Source organism: Mytilus galloprovincialis, chromosome 4 (genome assembly GCF_965363235.1).
Source record: "Mytilus galloprovincialis chromosome 4, xbMytGall1.hap1.1, whole genome shotgun sequence".
NCBI classification, from domain to species: domain Eukaryota; kingdom Metazoa; phylum Mollusca; class Bivalvia; order Mytilida; family Mytilidae; genus Mytilus; species Mytilus galloprovincialis.
The window spans coordinates 22,570,492-22,594,247 of NC_134841.1; the positions used below are offsets into that span (position 1 = coordinate 22,570,492).

At 31.4% G+C, this 23,756-nt stretch overlaps 2 protein-coding genes across 3 annotated transcripts; one reads left to right on the forward strand and one right to left on the reverse strand.

The window, feature by feature from the left end:
* Positions 1-243: 243 nt before the first annotated feature.
* On the reverse strand, positions 244-17,509 carry LOC143071643 (ATPase family gene 2 protein homolog B-like). 2 transcript variants are annotated; one of them, XM_076246105.1, is made up of 9 exons: positions 17,422-17,509; positions 14,948-16,109; positions 13,221-13,406; positions 12,385-12,534; positions 5,627-5,836; positions 3,997-4,218; positions 3,280-3,417; positions 2,329-2,451; positions 244-718 (listed from the first exon to the last, which is right to left on the reverse strand). In XM_076246105.1, exons 2-9 carry the CDS (start codon positions 16,016-16,018, stop codon positions 575-577), a joined length of 2,244 nt encoding a protein of 747 aa, XP_076102220.1. In that variant the 5' UTR covers positions 16,019-16,109; positions 17,422-17,509; the 3' UTR covers positions 244-574. The 2 variants fall into 2 exon arrangements, with proteins under 2 accessions (XP_076102220.1, XP_076102221.1); XM_076246106.1 differs by having other exon boundaries at positions 17,354-17,490.
* A 190-nt stretch (positions 17,510-17,699) lies between these two features.
* On the forward strand, positions 17,700-20,035 carry LOC143071644 (large ribosomal subunit protein mL54-like). Its single transcript, XM_076246107.1, has 2 exons — positions 17,700-17,853; positions 19,650-20,035. The coding sequence occupies exons 1-2, from the start codon at positions 17,745-17,747 to the stop codon at positions 19,949-19,951; spliced, it is 411 nt and encodes a 136-aa protein (XP_076102222.1). The 5' UTR covers positions 17,700-17,744; the 3' UTR covers positions 19,952-20,035.
* Positions 20,036-23,756: the final 3,721 nt, after the last annotated feature.

Sequence of the window (23,756 nt, forward strand, 5' to 3'; positions counted from 1 at the left end):
ACTTATTTTGATCATTGAGAAGCTTAACATTTCCTTAAAAACACAATGTCATTAAAACGTTCTGCTGATTTTACAGAGTTATCTCCCTGTAGTGTTAGGTACCACCTTAAATATGAGAATCTGCTTTTTAGGTAATGAATTATCCAAATTGATAAGGCTAGTAACTGAAATTGAATAGTTTCATAAAAATTTGGTTATCAAAATTTCTAAAACTGGTCAGAAGCAATATAAATGTACACAAAATTAATGTTGTTATGCAATTTTATTTGTTCACAGTATCTCTATCCTATGTGTGGATTTCTGCCTCCACAGTATCTCCAGTACTAGTGGTCCAAAATATCTCTTTCATATATGAAGTTGTTAATTCATTCACTCATAAACGTCCTCAAAGATTTCGATCTTCCTCAGTAATTCCATCATGTCCAAATATTTTTCATCATTCTTTAATATACATCCGACAAGTATATAATCAACGACTTCTATATTAATCTTTCATTATCCTATCAAAGTGCTTTACCACCAAATTATCAATAGCTTAATATAGATGAAAATACTACAGTGGTGCACGTTTCTGTTAAGATCCTCTCTTAAGCATATTTGAATATGTTTCCACCATAGATTTTGTTAGAGATGGTTCTACTGTAAGTAAAGCTTGTCTAAAATGTTCCATTGTTACACAAGTAGATTCCAGACTATCAGTCAGTGCATGTAGAGCAGCCTACAGAGAAAAAAATTAAAGTGAGTAAAGAAAAGACAAAATCTTATGTTATTCACTCAATCATGCAAGAGGTTGTTGGTTTGAATTCTGGTAACAAACAAAGACTTTTGAATTGGTATTTGTGGCATTAAGGAGGAGGAGCAAGACTGAATGGCTCAGAGTTAGAAAAATGTGTCTTAATAGGGTGACATGGCTTCCTGCAGGTATTTACCTTGTTAACTAGCACATTAAAAATTCTGCTCAGCATGTTGGTCTAGTTAAAAGAAGGGAAATAATCTTATATCTTTTATATTATCTTGTCCAAAATATGCATTTAGTTTGTGCAGGACATTAAGCAGCCCTCTATCATCATCTTCATCATATTAGTTTTATATGTTTTTGTAAGTCAATTAGTGATAATCATTGGTTTACATCGGCGTTTTGTATTTGCGCCGATCTGCATTTCATTTGCGCCGATTTTTTCTTTCATTTGCGCCGATTTTTGTTTTCATTTGCACCGATTTTATTACAGGTAAATTACAGGTGAATAGATATAAGAAGATGTGAGTGTCAATGACAGAATTCTCCATCCAAGTCATGTTATTTTTCATTTATCATTATAGACCTCTTCCATTTGCCACTTGTACAAATGTAATGAATTGTCAATCACAACATGTATATAACTGTTGTCCCCTGCTCACCACTGGGAGGTGGAAGAAGGCCTACAAGAAACATCTCCAGACTTTTTTCCTTGTTGACCGTATCCGTAGTTCTTTAGCATCTGTCTTTCGGACATTTACCACATGGTTATGCTCGATCTGTGTTTTGACAATAGAATCCATGGTAACTCTGGCTTTACACGATTTTATGGTACATTAGTAAGATATGTAGTTATGTTTGAGAACACTGACCTTCCGATATGTATGGCCCTCGATGATTAAAGAATTTACTTCTCGGTCCGTTTCAATGTGCAATATGACCATCAAGTTACAACGAAGTTCCAGAACAATATGAATCAAAATTAACTTAAACATGGATGAAAAACAATTATAACCAGATTTTACCAATGGTATAGCACAGTCCATGTACAAGTTTTAACGTGAATTAGGAGCAAATATAACATCGGCGCAAATGAAAAAATGAAATCGGCGCAAATGAAAGAATGAAAATTTTCAAAATCGTCGCAAATGTCATACGCCCGTTTACATTTGGGCTTTCTATCATCATTTATAAACAAGAGTGCCCACTCTCAAATGTCTCTCCTGCTTTTCTGATAATGATTAATCTAATATTGAAAGTCTTTATCAAAAGTCTCACATAACTTTGTTATAAATTATTCATGTAATTGAGGTAAAAAAAGGTGAGATGTACCCTGACAGACTGACGTGTACACCTTTTTAATCATTCCATAGTCATACAAAACAGAAATAGGTGATTGCCGATAGGAACAGACCTAATGTCCTACTCATTAGTGATGCTCAGATCAAAATTATCATAAATCCAAAGAAGTACAAAGTTGAAGAGTATTGAGGACCCAAAATTCTGAAAAAGTTGTGCCAAATACGGCTAAGGTAATCTATGCCTGGGATAATGTAGCTGGAGACATTTTCACTTTAAAATCCAATACCTACCTCTCTACATAAGTTTTGTAAGTCAGCACCTGAGAACAAACTTGTGTTCTTTGATAGTTCTTCTAAGTTCACATTTTTCAGTGGCATTTTCTTTGAGTACACTTTTAATATCTCAAATCGAGCCTAAAAATAAAAAAGAATTCAAATTTTAGCTGAATATTATATCATTGAAATAATGAAGTCTGAGTCAGTCAAAAATCAAAACAAGATTATCTCCCTTTGATCATTTCATAATAAAGTTTTTTATTTCATAGGATGGATGTACTTCTCTTTGTTATTATCTAATTTTGAGAGCTCTCCAAATATTTTTACAAAGAATATAGAAACTTTAAGAGTCTCTATGAATTAAAACTTGGGCAGTTTACCTGGAACCTGTAAGTAAACTACACAAAACTTTTAATTTTAATATCTGGAAAGAGGTTTATTTGATGAATGAACTATAATTATAAAATGCAACCTATTTATATAATGGGTGGGAAAATCAGAAATAATATATCTTAACAGGAGTATATTTATTCAAATTCTTATACAAAAATAAAATAAAATGTCTGTGCTGAGTTATCATGGTTATTATCTGCCCTTACCAATAGATTTTTAGTTATAATTTGTTGTGTTGTGTTAATGACATTTTCTGGTAATGCAATATAATATCTGTACATATTTTAATTGATGAACATTTTGGAATCTTTATATTTCCTTACTACTAGATAAAGACATACAGTGTAACCTGTGTCATGTCGGATTAAGCAAGGTGTTGGAATTCTCTGGTTTTTTTCTGCAAGGATAGGCATATTTTTATGCAGGTTACACTGTGTTTATTTAGTACAACCTTGTCCTATATGTGTAATGTAAGATATGCTCATTATTAAGTTTAGACATGTATATAAAGTCATAATGATTAACTAAAAAATCATCAAGACTATTTGGATGATAACCAAACTTTGTAATTACCTCTTCATCAGGTGGAGGTACATAAAGTATTCTGTCAATTCTCCCAGGACGAACCAATGCATCATCCAACAGATCAGGACGATTGGTAGCTGCTACCAACAGTACATTCCTGTTTTCTGCTTTGTAACATTTTCCTTTCTGTAATTTTAATCAAATAAGTGAATAAAGCATTTTTTAAGAAGTTATGAGAGATGTTATTTATAAGAGTTGAATATATTTTGATATTTTAATTCTTTGATCAGTTATTCTTTTTATTACATTGGCAAATGGCTTTTTTTTAAATGAAATTAAAGAAGAAAATATAAGGAACTATATTTTTGTTTATGCATTCACAATTTGTTTTGATCCGCCTATTGTTGTATGATGTTAGAGGAGTGACATTACCACCTTTATTTCACACATGTGAAATTACTGACTTTTATTTCACTGGGAAACCAATGTCAATGTAATAAAACGGTTTATATTTTACTAATTGTGACCTGGGTGTATATATAGTTGTCTAATTTAATTTTTATTATAGAATATAACACCAAATTTAAACTTCAACAGAAGACAAATTTTTTTGCTTGGATGAAAACCCACAAAATCAAAAATGCATAAAAATACAATCTTTCCAGTCTTCGAAAATTAGTATCTACAAAAAAAACTGAATCCACAGTAGTTGTAGAAGTGAAAACAAAAGATCTTATTCAGTATATTGACTTTGTAGATACTCACTTCTGAATTACTGCTAGTTATCTCCCCATCTTTAACCTTCTCTGATGTATGAAGTTTATCGTCCAGCTTTATCCCTATACCATCCATTTCATTCAGTAAAGAGGAGAGAACTCTTTCTTGTACTCCTCTGTTTGACGAACTTTCAGATCTTTTACCAACAATAGAATCAATTTCATCTAAAAATATGATAGATGGAGCTGCTGCTCTGGCTTTCTGGAAAACCTGACAACAAACAAGAATGTATGTATTGTCATAAAAGCATACCCTCTCTAGCAATTGAAAATATTTGATAAAAGAAGATGTCGGAAAGATCAGAAAGATGCACTCACTTTACAACTCATTGTTGTTTAACTTCTGACCAAATATGTAGTCATTCTGTTCTGATATTTCTGAGCAGAATTTGGCAAAAGGTTAAGTTCATTGAACATTTTAAAAAGTATCAGCATTAATAGATCTAAATGATTCTATCATACAATTCTATGTTACTATTTGCCATCAACAAGATAAACAAATATTTCATGAGTTATTCCCCTTTGGACATTGACAACTGGAGATTCCAGTCATAAAGAAATTATTTTAAACATTACAATAAATATAGACAGTAAAAATAGAAAGACAAACATACATCATTTCTACATAATTAAGTTTTCAAATGGTTATTTGAGTAACATATGGTATATTTTATAGATCTTGAAATCAAGGAAATATTGTTGTTAACTTTTGCTATTTTCAGTTTATTTAGCATACCTAACTTGGAATTCAAAGTATCTGATATAAGTAGTGTCTGACAGATTGGGAAATTGCTTACACATTACAACTTTTCATTGATACTCTGCTGACTAGATATGAAGTCATTCTATTCAGCAGTACTGGAATAAAGTGCCACAAAAAATTCAACATATTAAAATATTTAAAGTGTTGGCAAACAGGATCCAAAAAAGCATCACACATTATAACTTGCCACTGTGAGGCTGGTGACCAAGTCTTAATAACATTGAGAATGGAAATGAAGAATGTGTCAAAGCCATAACAACCCTATCATAGAACAGACAACAGGGGTGAGTTGAAGACTTCCAATGGGTCTTCAATGTAGCGAGAAACTTTCCCAGAGTCTTCCTGTTTAGCAGAACTTGAGAAAGGTGTGACGTTTTTAAAATTCATTTCCACATGTTGAAAAATACAAATGTATAAGCAGACAGGTAGTAAGTGTTTGACAGATCTAATAAATGCTCAGACATTTGAACTCATCACTGTCAAGCTACTGACAAAGTATGACATCTTTTTGTTGATTTACTACTTGAGAAAGTGTGACAAAAAATGTTAAGTTCATTTGACATATTAAAAATTTCAAATAATCAATATACAGGAAGTTGTGTCAGACAGATCTTAAAAATGCCCACACAATGCAAATGATCACTGACAAACTGCTGATCAAAATTAAGTGATTCTTTCAAGTAGTACCTGGTATAATTGTGAGGGAAATATATATGATTAACAAAAGACAAGGTGAATTCAATATACTGGTATATGTAAATGATAAAGCCCCCACTTTTAGAGTAGGAATATAATATCATGAAATTTGTCTGTTACCAAACAATTTAATTAGTCTGGTGTGCCACTAGATACTTACCTCATTTATCAACCGTTCAGAATCCCCAACATATGGTGAGTATAACTGGGCACCACTCAGTGATATAAATGTGGCATTGACTGACGTAGATGCCGCTCTTACTAATGTGGTCTTACAACATCCAGGGGGTCCATACAATAAAACACCCTTAGGACATGGTAATCCCATTCTTTGGAAAGCTTCTGGGTGTTTGATTGGCCATTCTACTGCCTGAAATGAAAATGAATATTACAAAGAGGGTGGTAATAGTTATCAAAGGTACCAGGAGGGGGGGAACATGAAAAAAGACATAATTTCACATTGAACGTGACATAATTTCGGTCATGAAGGTTGCACGAAAAATAAATAATTTGATGTGAACCTTTTCTGTCTTCTGTCATTGTCTTCTTGTATATTAACTGGATTTCCCGATTTAGTATACACATCTATGATATAATTGGTTTACAGCTTTTACAAAAGTATTTCTTGACGATCTCTACCAAGTATTTAATTTTAAATAAAAAACAACGATCACATTGCACGAAAAATAACCCTTTACCTCTACAAACTATGGTAGCAGTTCTGATTTAAATATTGGGAGAATACTACTTGGAAATGCATAAAAAAAAACCGGAGGAAAGCTTGGTATTCAATGGCATTACTAGATACATGTGCATTGTATGAATAAAATAAAGTTACTGATAAATAATATTAACTGATTAGGTTAAAGTTGAAATAGTTTTTGTGTACTCAATTAATAATAAATAAAGGCACTGTCGATTTACCCATATGGATCATAATTTGCTATTGGGCTCGTTTCCTATAACGATAGAAAAGTGATAAAAATGTGTATTACTGTAAGAAAAGTTGTAACTACATCTAAAGATGCCTTTATTTTTATCAACATACAAGTGTATGCTACTCTTCCCTAGAAAAAAATTGAAATTAACAAATTTCAAAGATTATACGACCGTATTTTTGTATCGTTTCTCGCGTTACTTTTCGCTTCCAAAGTGCATAACGCTGACTGATTTATAGATAATCATCAACGGCAATTTCGTAACTTTTGCTTTCAAATAATAAAGAACATCGACCAATAAGAATAGTCAGAAGAAAATGCCGAGAACTAGAAGTATTTCTGTAGCAGGTGTAAGAACACTAGCGTTACTTTGGTTTCCAATTTTGTAACGCAAATTTTAGATGATGTAATCTGCTTTGTTGTAATAGAATTCTTTATAACAATATGCAAATATGAACTCTCGCGAGATGTTCAAACAGGTAAATCAGAGATGATTTACATTCAAGTTTTGTTCTTCGTAATAATTAAGTTAGAAAATGACGTTATCGTTATGCGTTACACTTCACACGAAACAGAAGTCCAGTTATTTCCTTTTTTTTATTAAAATTGTTTTTGTCGTTAAGTTCTAATCATTTCCTGTCATACGTGAAACATGTGACTAACATGTGATCACGCCCTTACGGCCAGATATATAAAATACTAGGTCTAAACATTGTTTTTGTTTCCAACGGGATGTTAGCAAACATAATCTGTAGACTTGTTTCGTTTTGTTTAAAAAAGGAAAATACAATTTTCAAAGAGATTGCGCTGGGGGTCTATTATTTTTCCTATGTGCATAATGTTACATACGATCTTGTGTGAAAATAAATCCCCAATGACTTGACAAAATCGATTTCAGATTTGACAGACGTTATAACACACTTTGTTTCCAGATAACGATGTAAAGGGTCCTTGGAAAATTCAATCGACATTACGTCTCTTATCATTGTGCCGATGCTCGTTGGATTGATTTTGCTTCAGCAGTAAATATTACTGGATATTTTAGGTGAATAAAGATAATTTAATAAAAAATACATGTTAATATACCGTTATACTTGGAATGTACAAAGTTGGTATCTTTGTCACAATTTTTAATTATTTTTTTTTATTCATGTTCTGCAAACACTTTTCAGAAACGCAATAAACTTGTCAAAGGAGAAGTAAACTTTTACCATGCATGACTTGAAAGGAAGTACTTTATTGATTTTAGTCCACTAAAGTAGGTTAAAATGTGGAAACCATGTAGATGGTGTACAGGTCACAAATATCACATGGTGCCTATTTTAAAGATTTTAATTACAAGTTAAAAGTTTTTTTCTTTACTGGATTTAAAGAATTTTACATTGCAAATGATTTGGAATAAATTGTATATAACTGGAATTTCAAAACCAAATATAAATACATTTTTTTGGCTAAAACATCAAGATACAAAGATTATGGTATCCTGTATCAATGAAGAAAATATGGAAATTTCTGAGTAAATTGTACTAATTGTTTTCAAAACAAGCACATATTTAGTTTTATAATACTGTTACATTCAAGATGGATTTTAAGAAAAAGTATACTGTTCAGATTATTCTAAGCAGATTTTGCAATAAAATAAAACTAAAAAAATGCTTTCGGTTTCTTATGGTTTCCTGTCGCGTTTAAAAAAAACTTTAATTTAACATTGAAAATAGATTTTAAATATTAACATGAAGCAAGTAACACTAGTAATGGTGTTCATTTATGTCTTTTGAAATATATTGTGCAAAATAAAGAAAATAAAGATTGGTTTCCTGTGTGGTTTCCTGTCACGTAAACGGTGAATCAAAATGTATTAATTTTTTCTTGAAAAACTCAATTGTTCCATTAATACTATTCTAACACCAACACAACCCACAGAATAAAAGTTAAAGTTTTAGAACTTATAAAAAAGGATACAAAAAGAAACCAAAGGCCGAATACCAAATTATGGTCCATATATGTTAATTTGTATACATGCATTACAATTGTTTTATTCAAACTCTCTTTCAGAGTATTGAAAGGGATGAACATGGGATCTACTTCATAGTAATGAAGATTTAATACTAGCAATGAATTGTCTCCAATTGAAATATTCTTAAATGACTTTCAAAATTTTCAGTTTTTGCAGCCCTGATAAAGGTAATTTCATAAAAGTGCTTTGGATGCATTAAACTTATTATGCTATTTTCATTTACTTATAGGAAATACAATACATGCAGGTGTATTCAATTGTTTTAAGGCAAAGTCTTCAAATAAATCTTTCCCTAATCCTCTCAAAGTGCAATAAAATCTATTTGTCAACTCTACAAACATATATTTTAATTTGAAAACTTTAAAATAAAAATTTACAAAGTTGCAAAAATAAATTGTTGACAATTTGTTTGTTAATTAAATTTGCATTTGATGGTTTATTGGTTATTTTTTAAAAGGTCAATTTTTTTTACCCTTCCAGAAGACCTAAAATCAACCCTGTGTTTTAAGGGGATTTATGTTGCTCAGTCTTTAGTTATTTATGTTGTGTTTAGTGTTCTGTGTCGATGATTGATAAAATAATTTCTATTTTGACAGGGCTCTTGTCTGATTGTATTCAAGTTTGGTATCTTGCCTATATTTTAAACCTGCTTTATTTTCTTGCTATTTGTCATCATACATAAATGAAGATATTTACAGAGGAAATATAACATGAAAACTGCATAAAATGAACATTTTTCCTCATTAATTAATTAATATGGATACATTTTTTTTTTTCGTGGGTACCAATTTTCGTAGTTTGCGGAAAACTTGCATATTTATAGATATTTAATTTTGTGATTTTGGCAAAGTCTACATATATTCCTTAAGATTATCTTTAATTCTTTGGACATTTAAATTCATGGTTCACCTGTATCCACTAGATCTACGAAAATTTGTATCCAACAAATATTTATGAATCCAGAGTTATACAGATTGATTATTATTCACTGAGTATCAATTTTCATTGATTTCCTTGGTACATAAAAACAAGATGTTTTAATGTTCAACCAAATCTTATTTTTATTTATTGTTACCCACTAATATAAATGCATCCACCGTAACTTGAAATGTTCTATTCATGTACTAATTTCAAACTTTATTTTCAAGAATTCACTTCCAACAATGCATTGGTATATTACTGAAGGTTATCTATTATAAGCTTCAAAATTCTGGCAAAAACAATCTTGATACAACACAGAACTACCAGATGAATTCTTTAAGCTATTTTGACATTTATTTTCAAGAATTGACTTCCAACAATGCATTGGTATATTAAATTTCATCTATTATGAGCTGGAATTCTGATTAGACAAAAACAAAAATTTTGGTACAACTTAGGACTACCAGCTAAAAAAAGCTTTTTTATGTTTATTTTCTGCTAACTGTCAAAATAAGGGTATCTTGATGGCAAAACAAAGAACCTCCCAAGATCTTTGTTTTTAAAAACAGCTCTTGCAAAACAATTTTATGTCCAGGAATAAGGAATGTAAACAAACTTTGTGATCAATGACAAAACTTGTTTTCATGTTAAGTATTGACAATTTTATATTTCTTAAAGGTTAAGATTTTAAATGTTAAGGCCATATTAGTTAGATGAAAACCATGGCCAATTAACAATCTAAATATATTTATTTGTATATATAGAATATTTATTTTTGGAAGGGGAAAGTTAAATATGGAAACATGCAGACACAAAAATTAAAATAATTAACAACTGTCAGAAACTTGAAAGTTTAACAAACTTTAAATTCCAACAAATTTCTACTATATGCCAAAATGTGAACAAATTTGAGTAAGGAAAACAATAAAGGATAAAACCAATACTTGATTTACTAATGTTCAGGGGGTTTAAATATTCTAGGATTGCATAGGTATTATAGGTAGACCTCAAAGAAGAATAAAGTAACATTGTTAAGGGGTTTTATGTAGACTTTGACTAATTCAGGAAATGAAATATCAACAAAAATTAAAGTTCTCCTCAAACTTTGAGAATAAATGAATTCACAGAATGACAAACAGTAACCAACAACATCACTGATTTACAGGCTCCTGACTTTAGACAGGCACATATAAAGGCCTGTTATAGCTGACAGGCGGTATGCTCATTGTTGAAGGCCGTACGATGATCTATAACTGTTAATTTCTGTGTCATTTGGTCTCTTGTTGATTGTTGTCTCATTGAAAATCATACCACATCTTCTTTTTTTATATATATACATTGAGGATTGTCTGTTTAGTCAAAGTCAAGGCAGTAGAAATAACGTCCTTACAGAGCTATCATTACTCACACAATTACTGTTATTTTTCCTCCCTTATATTTGTGTATTTATATAGCAGAAATCATTAAAAATATATTAGTTATAAAATTTTGTTTAAAGCCAACATTTGCAATGCCTTTTTTTTATTTACAACCATCATTTCAAAGTTCTATTTAATAAGATGCCATTTTGTCTAAAATCAATGTCATAGTACATGAAATTGCTAAAAAAATAATTTCAAATGTCAAAATGAATGTGTGAAGTGCCTGTTGACAATTTATACAACATACAAACACAAATATGTTTATGATCAAATACCAAATATTTTATAGCTTGAAATGAAATAATACAACTGAAAGAAAAGTGTGAAAGAAAATAATAAAACCTTATTATTTATTATAACGCTATCTCATAATATGTAACACATTTCCTAAACTATTAATATATATATATATGGTTAACAACCGCTCTTTAATCAGATCTAGACAATTGTACTTATTCTCATCATTTTCAATCCAGATCTTTATTACATTTATCATGATTATAAAACAGATTATTTGTCCATAATTAATAAAATGCTCCTCTCCAATATCATATTGCAAAGTGAACTGTAAAATATTGGCCAGAACCCTAAATTCATGAAATTGGCAAATATATTAAACAAAAAAAGTTTTGAAATGACATAAAGCTAGCTTCAAGTCTAAAAACTGATGATAATTTTGCAATAAAAACTTGTTTTCTAGTTTGAATTGTTTCACATTTTGACAATTCCAATAAAAGGAGTTGTAGGAAGTGAAAAATAAAATCACAAAAATACTGAACTCTGATGGATAAAACACTTCAAACAACATGAACAAATAGACAACAACTGACTTATTCCTGACTTGGTACAGGCTTTTAAATGTAGAAAAGTGGGTTTGTTCAACTTTCGGATTTTCATAGGGTTGTTAATTAATTTTATTTTTGTCACAAAATGTTTCCATATTTAACTTTTTCCTTCCAAAAATAAATACTCTATATATACAAATAGATATATTTAGATTGTTAATTGACCATGGTTTACATCTAAGAAACCTATATGACCTTAACCTTTAAGAATATACAATTGTCAATACTTTTAAAGTTTAGATGAAAACAAGTGTTGTCAATGACCACAAACTTTGTTTACTGGTACATCTCTAATTTCTGGACATAGAATTGTTTTGCAAGAGCTGTTTTCAAAAACAAAGATCTTGGGAGGTTATTGTTTTGCCATCCAACTACTCATAGTTTTGACAGTTTGCAGAAAATATTCTTAAATATAGCTCGAAGAATTCAGCTGGTAGTTCTGAGTTGTATCAAATTTATTGTTTTTGTCTAACTAGAATTTTTAAGTATATACTAGATAACCTTTAGTAATATACCAATGCATTGTTGGAATTCAATTCTTGAAAATAAAGTTTGAAATTAGTACATGAATGGAACATTTCAAGGTTACTGTTCTAATATCTATCATTAAATGATTTAAGTGAATTTGCATTGACATCTTTATGGATTTTAAAACCAAAAAAAATACTGCTTATAATTTTTTTTTTAACACAACAAGCAAAATCATATGCCAACATGTAAAAACCATTATAGCAGTTCTGCAACAAGCAACAAAACCAATTTTTCAATCCGATTACCTGTTGTATTTGACCTTTCACCTCTGAGAGCCCACCTATCTGAGACCACTCTACAGGAGACATTTCTACCAGTCCAACCGTGCCTTTCCTGATGGAAGGCATGACTTTTCTTACTGATTGTTCAAAATGTTCCATCTTTAACTTTCTCTCCTGAAGAAAAGAAATATTCCAAAAATTGATTATGTAAAGGCAATGAATTTATTAAAATTTTATATAAAAGACAATAAGCTAAAGGGACTAGTCTATTTTTTACGTAATTGAGAAAGATTGTATATCAGTGTTTAATACTGGATCAATAAGCAGCAATACAGTTTAAGTGGCATGTAGCATGCTGGTTTGAAATGTATGACTTTTGTATGGACACACTCTCATGCTCATTTTGTATTTGGTTGGTTTATATACTGTTTGAGTAAAAGACTTCCTTTATATCTATGATTCACTAGTTTTGTATATATATGTCCATTAAATGACATGCTGGTTTGCATATGACTGTTGTAGTAACAAGCTAATTGTGTATGACTGTTGAACAGCAAAGCTGATTTATATTTGACTGTTGAAGCATCTGGCTGGTATGCATATGACTTGTAGTTTCAAGTAAGTTTTGTTTATGAGTATGACTATTTAAGTTTCAAGCTGATTTTGCATAGACTTGTAGTTTCAAGTTTGTTTTGTATATGACTATTCAAGTTTCAATCTAATTTTGTATATGACTGCTGTATTTACAAGTGGGTTTTGGAATATGACTGTTGTTGTGTCCAGCTGATTTTGTATATATATGACTATTGTAGTGTCATATTGAACACTTGAAGAACCTAGTATTTATTTTCCTTTTTTACCTGGTTGCCTCCCAGTATTACAAGTAACACTGCCTCTCTGGCTACTGATACTAAGTCTGCCCCAACATAGCCATTGGTTATGAAGGCTAACCTCTCCAGATCAACATCCCCTGATAATGGTAAGGAACTAGTAACTTTCCTCAGCATATCTAACCTTTGACTTTCATTGGGTACATTTATCATAATCTGAAAATTAAAAACCAAAACTCTTTAATTGGTGTACTAAACATTTATTTAGAAATTTGTAACAACAGTTTTATTTTCAAAATAAAAAAAAATATAAAAACCTTGATTATTTAGCATTCCTATTCTTGCTTGTAATTTGAGCACAATGAAAACTTCATAGAAAAAGTGTTTTTATGTCCAATTTAGCCTTGTGAATAGGATTGAAACATACTACTATATATAAATGCCCTTCATAGACAGTGATTGTAATTTAAGTGTCTGTTTGAGAGTGTTTTTATTTTGGTTTCTGACATAATTAACAGGTTTTAAAAAATGTCCCTAAATTTGCAAGCCTCAGTCTATAGCCCTACAATGTACATGTAGCTTATAGACAATGTATGTTCTAACAGTCCTATTTCTTTATTTATCATTGAACTTGTTCACATTCTGAATAAGCAACCAGTAAACTATATTACACAGTATTTATATAATCAACCAATCTACAAGTCATGATCATACTGTTCATGCTGTTGTAATTCATATCATCTCAATCTATACCAATAAGTACTACATGATAAACTTTGGTTTGTTTTTATTTTGTTATTATTTATAATATCTTCATTAACATTACACATGCTTCTTATTGTGATTTTATCATCTAAAAGGTGTTAATATATGAAGGCAATAACCTTTACGGAATATTGAAAGACTGATTAAATCTAGAATGTCATTCCCTGTCAGTATTATCACAAAAAAAAAAATTGTCACACTTTTAAATGAGTTGTGGGATTAGTCATTTTAAGTATTACATAAACATGTGTGGGATCAATAAAAAAATATTTTATTGTCTAAATCAATATTCAACTAATCATTGAAACATGAATAACAAGAATGTGTCCCAAGACTCGCACTATCATTTTCTATGTTCAGTGGACCGTGAAATTGAGGTAAAAACTCTAATTTGGCATTAAAATAAAAAAAGATAATATCATAGGGAACATGTGTACTAAGTTTCAAGTTGATTGGACTTCAACTTCATCAAAAACTACCTTGACCAAAAACTTTTAGCTGAAGCGGGACGAACGAACGAAAGGACGGACCAACGGAGGAACAGACTGATGAATGAACGGACCCACAGACCAGAAAACATAATGCCCCTCTACTATCATAGGTGGGGCATAAAAATAACAAATATAACATGAAAGGAGGCAGAGGTACACACAATGTATAATGGAGTTATAATACATTTATAATCTGGCCGTTGTTTTTATTACTTTGAATTTTTCCACATTTTGTCATGTAAAGATTGTTTATAGCTGACTGTAAAGTATCTGTTTTGCTCATTGTAAAAGGCTTTACAGCATTTTTTCACTGACCTATTATACACACATGTAGTTGCTTAAATCTATAAGCAAATTATTTGGACTCTTGTAAATAGTTATCTAATAGACAATACCACATTTCTCAATACATTGTAATACATATCAAACAGATTATGTCACTACATGTACCCCTACAATGAATGTGATAGAGATGGATTGGATTGATTTACTTCAACGTACCTCCTTATCAAATCTGCCTGGTCTCCTCAGTACATTATCTACGCACACTGGACGGTTTGTAGCACCTATCACCATAATGTTCTCATTATCAGTAATCTTGTCAAAGAAGTCAACCAATAGTTTAGTCAAGTTTATTTCCTTCTGACCGTCCATATGTCTCCTGTCAGGACACAAGGTATCTACCTCATCTAAAAACAAAATAGTTCGACCTTCCTCACTAAAGATCATAGCCTTGTCTAATATTTTATTTAAATTTTCTTCCGTTTCTCCAGGTCTAGCACCAAAAACTTCTGGACTGTTAACTGTTATGATATAGGCATTACATTCACATCCAACATGTTTGACTAAAGAAGTTTTTCCTGTCCCTGGAGGACCACGTAACAATATACCCTTTGGTAATACTTTCTTAAATTCACAAGATATAAGTGATTTCCATTGAAATGGAAGAGATAAAATGTCACATAGTTCCTGAGCTTCTTTTTCTAATCCACCAATGTTGGGTGGTTTTAAATTCTGTAGAAATCTCTCTTTACTATCAATGTTATCTATTGATATCTTAGTTTGCTGATTAATTATAAAACCATCGTAGTTTTCATCATCACAAGAATTAATTAAAATATTATAAATCCCATATAACTTCCCTAATTGTGTTTGGTCTACTGAAACAGTAAAATCTTTAGCCACGCAGAACTTATAAAGTAAATTCTTGCACATATTTTCGACCTTACTTGGATGAACTTTCAGGTCATGTTTTAATAGTTTAATTATCTGATGGTCCTCTACAATTAATGTTAATTTGAGACTTTTTGAAATTGAAGTTTTCAAATGTATGGCATTTCCAGAACTATTTGTGCTTCTAGAATCGTGTACACTTTTGTTTTTAAACACAGCATTAGAGAAACAGAGACAATTTGTATTGATCTGATCGTTGGGCCAAACCTGACAGATGAATTCTGAATCTGAAGTAGAAATCATAAAATATGAAGCCAGTTCCCCATTTAGTTTAGACAGTGTAGCAGGGTGAATCCGACATTTCTGTGACTGGTCCTCACTTAAACATACATGCATCATGATACCAATGAACAGGAACTAAATGTTTATCAGGTCAAAGGTCTATTTTGCTGAAAGAACTCATTTACTTGATGATGTCTCAACAATTCGTCTGTAAATATATTATAAAATAGAAAGCTTTAATCCTGACATCATGTTTTATTTAATCATACATAATTAAATAGAAGTCTGACTAGTCCGAGATTACTCTGATGTCCAACAGCTGTTTCGCCAGACAAGTTGGGGCTGTTGGACGTCAGAGCTTGTCCCATATCAAAAAGTGGATATTTGCACATCCAAAATAGATGTGCTGCTTCATTGCTTCTGGTGCCGACTAACGGCCATGGAATTAAATAAATCGGGTATCAATTTGTTCATTTTTTCATTTATCTTTGGTCGTGAAGTCTTTCGTAACTTGACGTCCATTTGAAAATAAAAATAAAAATGTCTGAATTGATGGGTCACTGTGAAAACTATCTAAATATGAGAAAGCAAAGGATGGCAGGTAGATTAAACTTACACAAATGAAGAGATAAATGAAAAATGAACAAATTGATACCCGATTTATATAATTCCAAGTCCCTTAGTCGACATCTAAAGTCTGACATGTTTCTGCAGCCAGACTTACATCATTGAGTTTATTTGTTGGTTATAATCTATGATCACATGGCATTTCATTTGTATTATAATCTTGACATATATATGAAGGGAAAGAAGTCCCCAATTACAGTAGAAATTTAAAAAAAAAGCGCAAAAGAATCATTTTACTAACAATGACTAATGAACTCAATAACGTTCACTTTTTTTTCAGACTTTTTTTATTATCCTGTATACATGGTATAGGTCATTTCTGGAATCATGTCTTTCACCTGAAAAGATCGTCAATTTCGCACACCTTTATGACGTCATTTACCAGATAGAAAGCACGCCTGTATCCCTGCTCTATTAAAAGTTTCCAGCACTTTCATAATCATCATTCTGTAGGGTAGCATAGAAATAATTAATGTTCCGTAAGTACATAATCATGATTGCTGTATGACTGAGGGAGGGTAACCATCCTTTTAGATTTTAATTTCTCAAATATTTTGTGCAGTATAAAATAAAACTTTTTCACCCGTTTGCTCAACATGTGTTGGAAATTTCTATGCATACAATTTTGTCACATGGTTATGGAAGTCACATGACAGATTCGTCTTAAAACCGTATCCCGGAACTGGCCTATTTGAGCGGAAATGCAACGAACTTGTAAGATGTTTATTATTGTTCTGTGCAATTACAAGATTTTTTAAAAGCTACTGTTTGACCAATAAAAGCTTTTTGAAAAAGCTACTATTTTTCTTTAATATATCATTTTACATGTTTATATCTATGCAATGTTTAACTTTTCTCTAATACACAAAACGAGATAATAACTGTTGTCATACATGTTTAACGTTTTACAACAAAACATATCTTGAAAAAATGATTCTTCTTGATGTTCATGGGCGCAGACATGACAGTTCGAGAATGAGGTTGACGGTGTAGAGACAATTTTCGTAGAACAAAAAGTTAGATCCCCTGCAAATAATCTTTGTAATTGTTTATATTCATCCATAAATTATACAAATATTTTTTTTATAAATTATTATTTGTTTAAATGATGTCTTCTTAAAATAATTTTCCCCTAAAATAATCCAATAAAAAATACGCTTTGTTTTTTCCTCAAACATAGATCTTCTTTCATTCGACACCGTATAAATTGTAAACAATGTCAGTGCTCCGGCTTTTCGTGCCGAATTTGAAAGTTCTTACAAAAAATTTGATAAAACCCCCTGATATACTATGTAAAGCAGGCTATGCTGCAGGAAAACTGAAAGGTGAATTATGATCATGTGTTCAGGTTTTCCTTTAGGGCAGAACTATAACACTAAAACTGTCAAAAGTCACAATGTTGACTGCTATTTTTTTTTACATTCTTAGCCTATAATTATGTATGTTTGTTTTTCTTACACATTGTTGGCAGTATGATGAAATACTACATGACTGTCATATAAGAGAGAGGTTTGGCTAGCTATAAAACCAGTTTATTCCACCATCATATCCTGATGAGATCCCTGATTCTAAAATCAAGGTCAATACATTGTATTGTTGTCACAACTAGTCTCTTTGTGTTTGCTTGTTTCATTTTAGTTCCGAAAAATGTGACACTAAACATTGCATAAGCTTCAGGATGTTGATTCTTCAAGCAAGGCATATAGGTGAATTTTAAAATTGCCCTGAACTCTTTATAGATGCATGTGAATTATGAATTTTTCAAACTGGAAAAGCATCAACACAGCAAAGATAATTAATTATGCATGTACATATAGACCATTCTGGACATGTATCAAGGGGAAAATTTGTGAAAAACATTAATCATTTATCATGTTTATTGTATGATTTTTGTAGAAAATCCACAGACTTTAAAACAGAGATTTTCATTATGAAATTTTAAACATATATTACTCACTTGTTTTTCTATGATCCATGATGATGTACATGTGCTAGTGTTTATTGTTTGCAAAAAGTTCTGATCAACCTTTAAATTCCAAAAATGTTGTGTTGCTCATGTGAGTATAAACTTGATGATAAGTAATTCAGCATGTTTTGCTCAATGAAAAGAGGATGAGACTGTGGTAAAAATGTAGCAACAAATAGAATACATGTATATCCATTCTCCTCTATTCTATGACCAATATGATTGTGATGGTGTCTGTAAAATTTTCAAAGGGATGACTTAATATCACTATAATCATGCATGCTATTAAATTAATCATGTAAATGGTATAAATCTTATCGTTTCTTTGTAAGTATAACCCTCTATCAAGGACATCATGATAGGAAAGGCAAGGTCTGGAATGCATATTAACCATTAAATAATTCGTCTAAACCAGTAGATATATATATATATATATAAGTACGTCTGAGTCAGTGACAACTCTACAACAGATGTATCCATCGGATCGCCATCAATGATCCAAATTAAGCAAATTTACAGATCTAACATTGTTGGGTTGATGTTTAGACGAGTTGTATATATATATATACTCCATATACAGGTGCTGCTGGACTGTTGCTTCTTAGAAATGGAAAGTTTACAATTGACAAGTTGAAATTATATCTTTTGTCGAAAAGTTTTGTTTCCAACCTACCCTCATTGTCAATTTCTAGATGCAAGTCAAGATATGAGGTAGACTTAACTATGAGGCTAGCTATAAAACCAGGCTTAGTCCACTATTTTCTACATAAAGAAGTGCCTGTACCAAGTCATGCATATGAAAGTTGTTATCAATTCCTTTGATCTGGTTGAGCATGTTGAGCTTTTGGTTTTGACATTTAATTACACACTTTCTTTATTGAATTATCCTCTGAGTTTGGTACTTGTTATTTTACTTTATACTAGCCATTGCTAGCTAGTATAGCAAAACATGAAGTAAATGAAGTAAAAAGATAAAGCTAGCTCCTTTTCAACCTTTATTAAAAGTTTCTGTTTGAATGTGAATTATAACTGATATAAACAATTGTGTTGAGACACTGTATTATTTATGTGTATACATGTACTATTTTTAAAGATATGTCCAGCCTATATTTTATCATGAAACTATTTGTTTATATTTGCTTTTGCCTATTTCAGGAAAGATGATGTCAGCAACACAGAAGAAAACATTTTTAGAGGTTGAAACTGATCCTTATAAATTATGTAACTTTGTTTGTGGAGCTAATTATTTCAAAGAAGGAGAAGACCCCCCTATTAAACCAGACAGTGAATATCCAGAATGGTTGTTTTCATTACATATAGATCGAAAGCCTATAGAGCTAAGTGAATTAAGTAAAGATGACATGTATTATTGGAGACGATTAAGAAGAATAAATATGAGAAGACAAAATAAAGAAATTAAGTATGCAGGACAGAGAAGACCTAAGCGTATCTGGTGAAGAAAAACAATAGATATTAAATATTACATCTACAAGATTAGTCACTTTCTCCTTTGCTCATAGATTTTTAACACATGAATAAAATTATAAAACATTTTAGCATTTTTTTTATGCAAAGTTACCAAATATGCCAAAGGCACTTTTATCTTAACCATCTTAAAAATTATAAAACATTTTAGCATTTTTTTCATGCAAAGTTACCAAATATGCCAAAGGCACTTTTATCTTAACCATGTTAACTATACATCTAGTAGTCACCATACATGTACAGGGTACATTTGGTAGAATGCACCAAACTATGAATTCTACCTTACACACTGATATAATATAAAATATACTTCAAGATGTCACCGTTTAGGGTATACAGATTTTAGAATGAAGTAAACATTAGCCTATTAAATAGCAGAATTTAAAATGCTTTCCTGCTTTCTAGCTCAGTGTACTCAAATCATCTCTCATACCTCTACCACACTTAATGAGACATTTACTAAATGTATTATTACAAAAACATGTTTCTCACAACGCAGCCTTGTGGCATTAAAATTTCAAGTCTAAACCTAAAGTCCTTGACCACCATGCCCAAGTTCCCTTAGTATTCTTATGAAATCAACCTGGCCACCTCTCAAGAAACTTAAAGCTGTTGATCCTCAAGACAGAATAACGCAAGTAGATGTGATGATACAATGAAGGATTATACCAGAGATTAGGCTCAGATATAAGAAGATGTGGTATAATTGGCAATGAGAAATCTCTCTATCCAAGTCACAATTTGTAAAAGTAAACCATTATAGGTCAAAAGTACTGTCTTCAAAATGAAAAGTAGATATAGATAGTGATACTGGTCCAAACAGGTTAATAGTGAATTGCATTGGTGTTTATCATCCAGTGGCAAATATTACATTCATACGACAACAACATGTTTATGTGATATATGAACCTGTGTGATAGACTGACATGCTGAGTCAGATTTTTAAGATACGTGTTCATAGGGTCAATTTCAGCAGAAAAATATGTCGCCATACCTATTTGATCTACAGTCTAAACCCAGCTTAAGAGTTACTGCAAACTGTATGCTGGAAGGGTATTGTGAGTAGGATGTGAATAATATAAAAAATCAAAACAAATATAATCTTAGTCTTTCCCTAGTGCAATAGTACACTATTTATAATTGAGAATTCCACATTCTAATAAAGATCGATTTTACTTTTATAAGAGTGTCAAATGATATCAGAGAGACATTCAAACGCATAGATCGAAAATAAACTGATAACACAATGGCAAAAAAATAAAAAAAAATAATAGTACACAAGACACAACATAGAAAACTAAAAACTAAGCAACACGAACCTCACCAAAAACTTGGGGGGAGGAGGGGGTTCAGGTGCTCTGGAAGGGTAAGGTGGTCCTGCTCCACATATGGCACCGGTAGTGTTGCTCATGTTATTACAAAACCAGTAAAAAGTCTAATTCGGTAGGTCACATTCGTTAAAATGGAACGGGTTGCAGGGGCGGATCCAGCCATGAAAAAAAAGGGGGGTCCCAACCCAGGACAAAGGGGGTTCCAACTATATGTCCCCATTCAAATGCATTGATCGTTAAAAAAGTGGGTGCCGGAACCCTCTCCCTGGATCCGCCACTCGGTTGTAGTTACGACATAAGAAAAATATCCAATATCACCTGTGGAACAGATATTCCATAACGGTCAACCAACTTGTGATGGCATCCGTAAAATTTTCAATGGGATGATTTTATCTTCACAATTTGGACCTCTTAGTTTAATAGCTTCCACATGAGCAGCAACCAAATATCAAGGAAATCATGATAGAAAATAGAAGCTAGCCCGGGAAGATCGTATGCAAGTGCTGCTGGCATGTTGCTAAATAGAAATGGAAAGTTCACAATTGGGAAGCTAAAATCATCTCTTTTGTCGCAAAATTTTGTTTTCAACCGACCCTAATTGTCAATTTTTCTAGATGCAAGTCAAAATATGAGGCAGACTTAACCGTATCTGTTGCATCCTTTTATTATCTCTAGTTCGATGTAATAGATGCGTTCAACATAGTCATTTTGAATCAGTTATTGATAGAACATAATCTTTTTAGCGGGAAGTAAATTTGAAGGATATTGCTTGCTTTTTTTCCCTTCATAATAAATTCCTGTATGCCTCATACGAATATAGAAACAAGTCAGCAAGAAGAAGGACACAACTGGTTCCCATGGGAATGCCGATATGGATTGTCGAAAAACACGGCCTCTAAAGTATAAATAAATAGAACATGTGGTATGATTGCCAATGAGACAACTTTCCACAAGAGATCACATGACACAGCAATTAAAAGCTATAGGTCACCTAAACTTTTTAGTTAAATAGTAATTATGGCCATGTAGAAACAACGATCTTTATTTTTTAAAGAAAGGATATACATGTTTCATACTCTTTTTTTTATTAACATAATTAAATCTTCATTTCAAATACTATCAATTGTCACGGTGTGTACAACAGGTGGTATATATTTTCTGTGACCATGACTTCTATTTTGTCGAGCAGAAGTATTAAACAATTGTAATGTATTGACGGTACTACACCTTGGACTAGACAAAATACCTACACTATCAATTTTGTCATTGCATCCATGGGGATGCAATGACAAATACAAGATATATCTCATATTTTGTTAAAATGAGATGAAGGCAATTGTCAGCTTTCCTTAAATTTTGCTTTTAAAGTTTTTATATTCACCTGATCTGTTCAATTATTTTAGAATAAAAAATGACATTAAAAAATATTGACCTTTTACGTACAGATGATGCTATTAAAATCAAATCAAGTGATTAGGAACTGTGAAAATGAACAGTGTGTAGCTTACACTGTCAGCAAATGTCTCAGCTATATAAACTAATTCGCAAAATGTATATGTTATTCTTTATTCTTATATCAATAAGATTAAGTCTTAGAATTCTAGAAACCATGATCAATTCAAAGTTCACCATCGATTATACTGTAGCGGGTATTGAAACAGTAGAAGGAGAATCTATTTCGAGCGATTATGATAGAGTCGAGACACCTTCAAAATGGACAAGTGACCGTAAAAGTAACTGCATTAACGGTGAATCTATTTCAAAGGTATGTTGAACTATTTGTACGAGCATGAACAATATTGACGACTTTTTCGTAACTACCTATTGTCATGATATGCAGTAAAACACTGGTAAAACGTAATAAAGGTTGAGGTTTATAAATTTATATGTAAAACACCAAACTGGTTATTATTAACTCTTTCATCATTCTTATAACTTGACAATTAAAATGTGTACAAAATAAAATTACATCTTGTACAGAGCATACATGATATTATATATATATATATATATATATGTTTGTACTTATTTTTTTATGATGCTTATGTTTTGTTTTGTTTTAGAAACGGTTATGTTCCAATGATTCAAAAGAGAAGCCACCACACTCTTATATTGCCATGATTTCCATGGCAATATTGAGTAAACCGGACAAGAAAATCTTACTTAACGATATATATCAATATATAATGGAACATTTTCCATTCTACAATAACGAAGAAAAGGCATGGAAAAACAACATACGGCATAATCTTTCTCTGAACGAGTGCTTCGGGAAACATAGCAGGTCTAATAGCGGAAAGGGTAACTATTGGTGTATACATCCATCATGCATGGAAGAGTTTGCAAAAGGAAATTTCAGACGTCGGCAAGCACGGCGGAGAGCACGGACTAATTCTATAAAATCTGCCAATGGTTCTTCTAATGAAAATGACTTCCGATACAACTT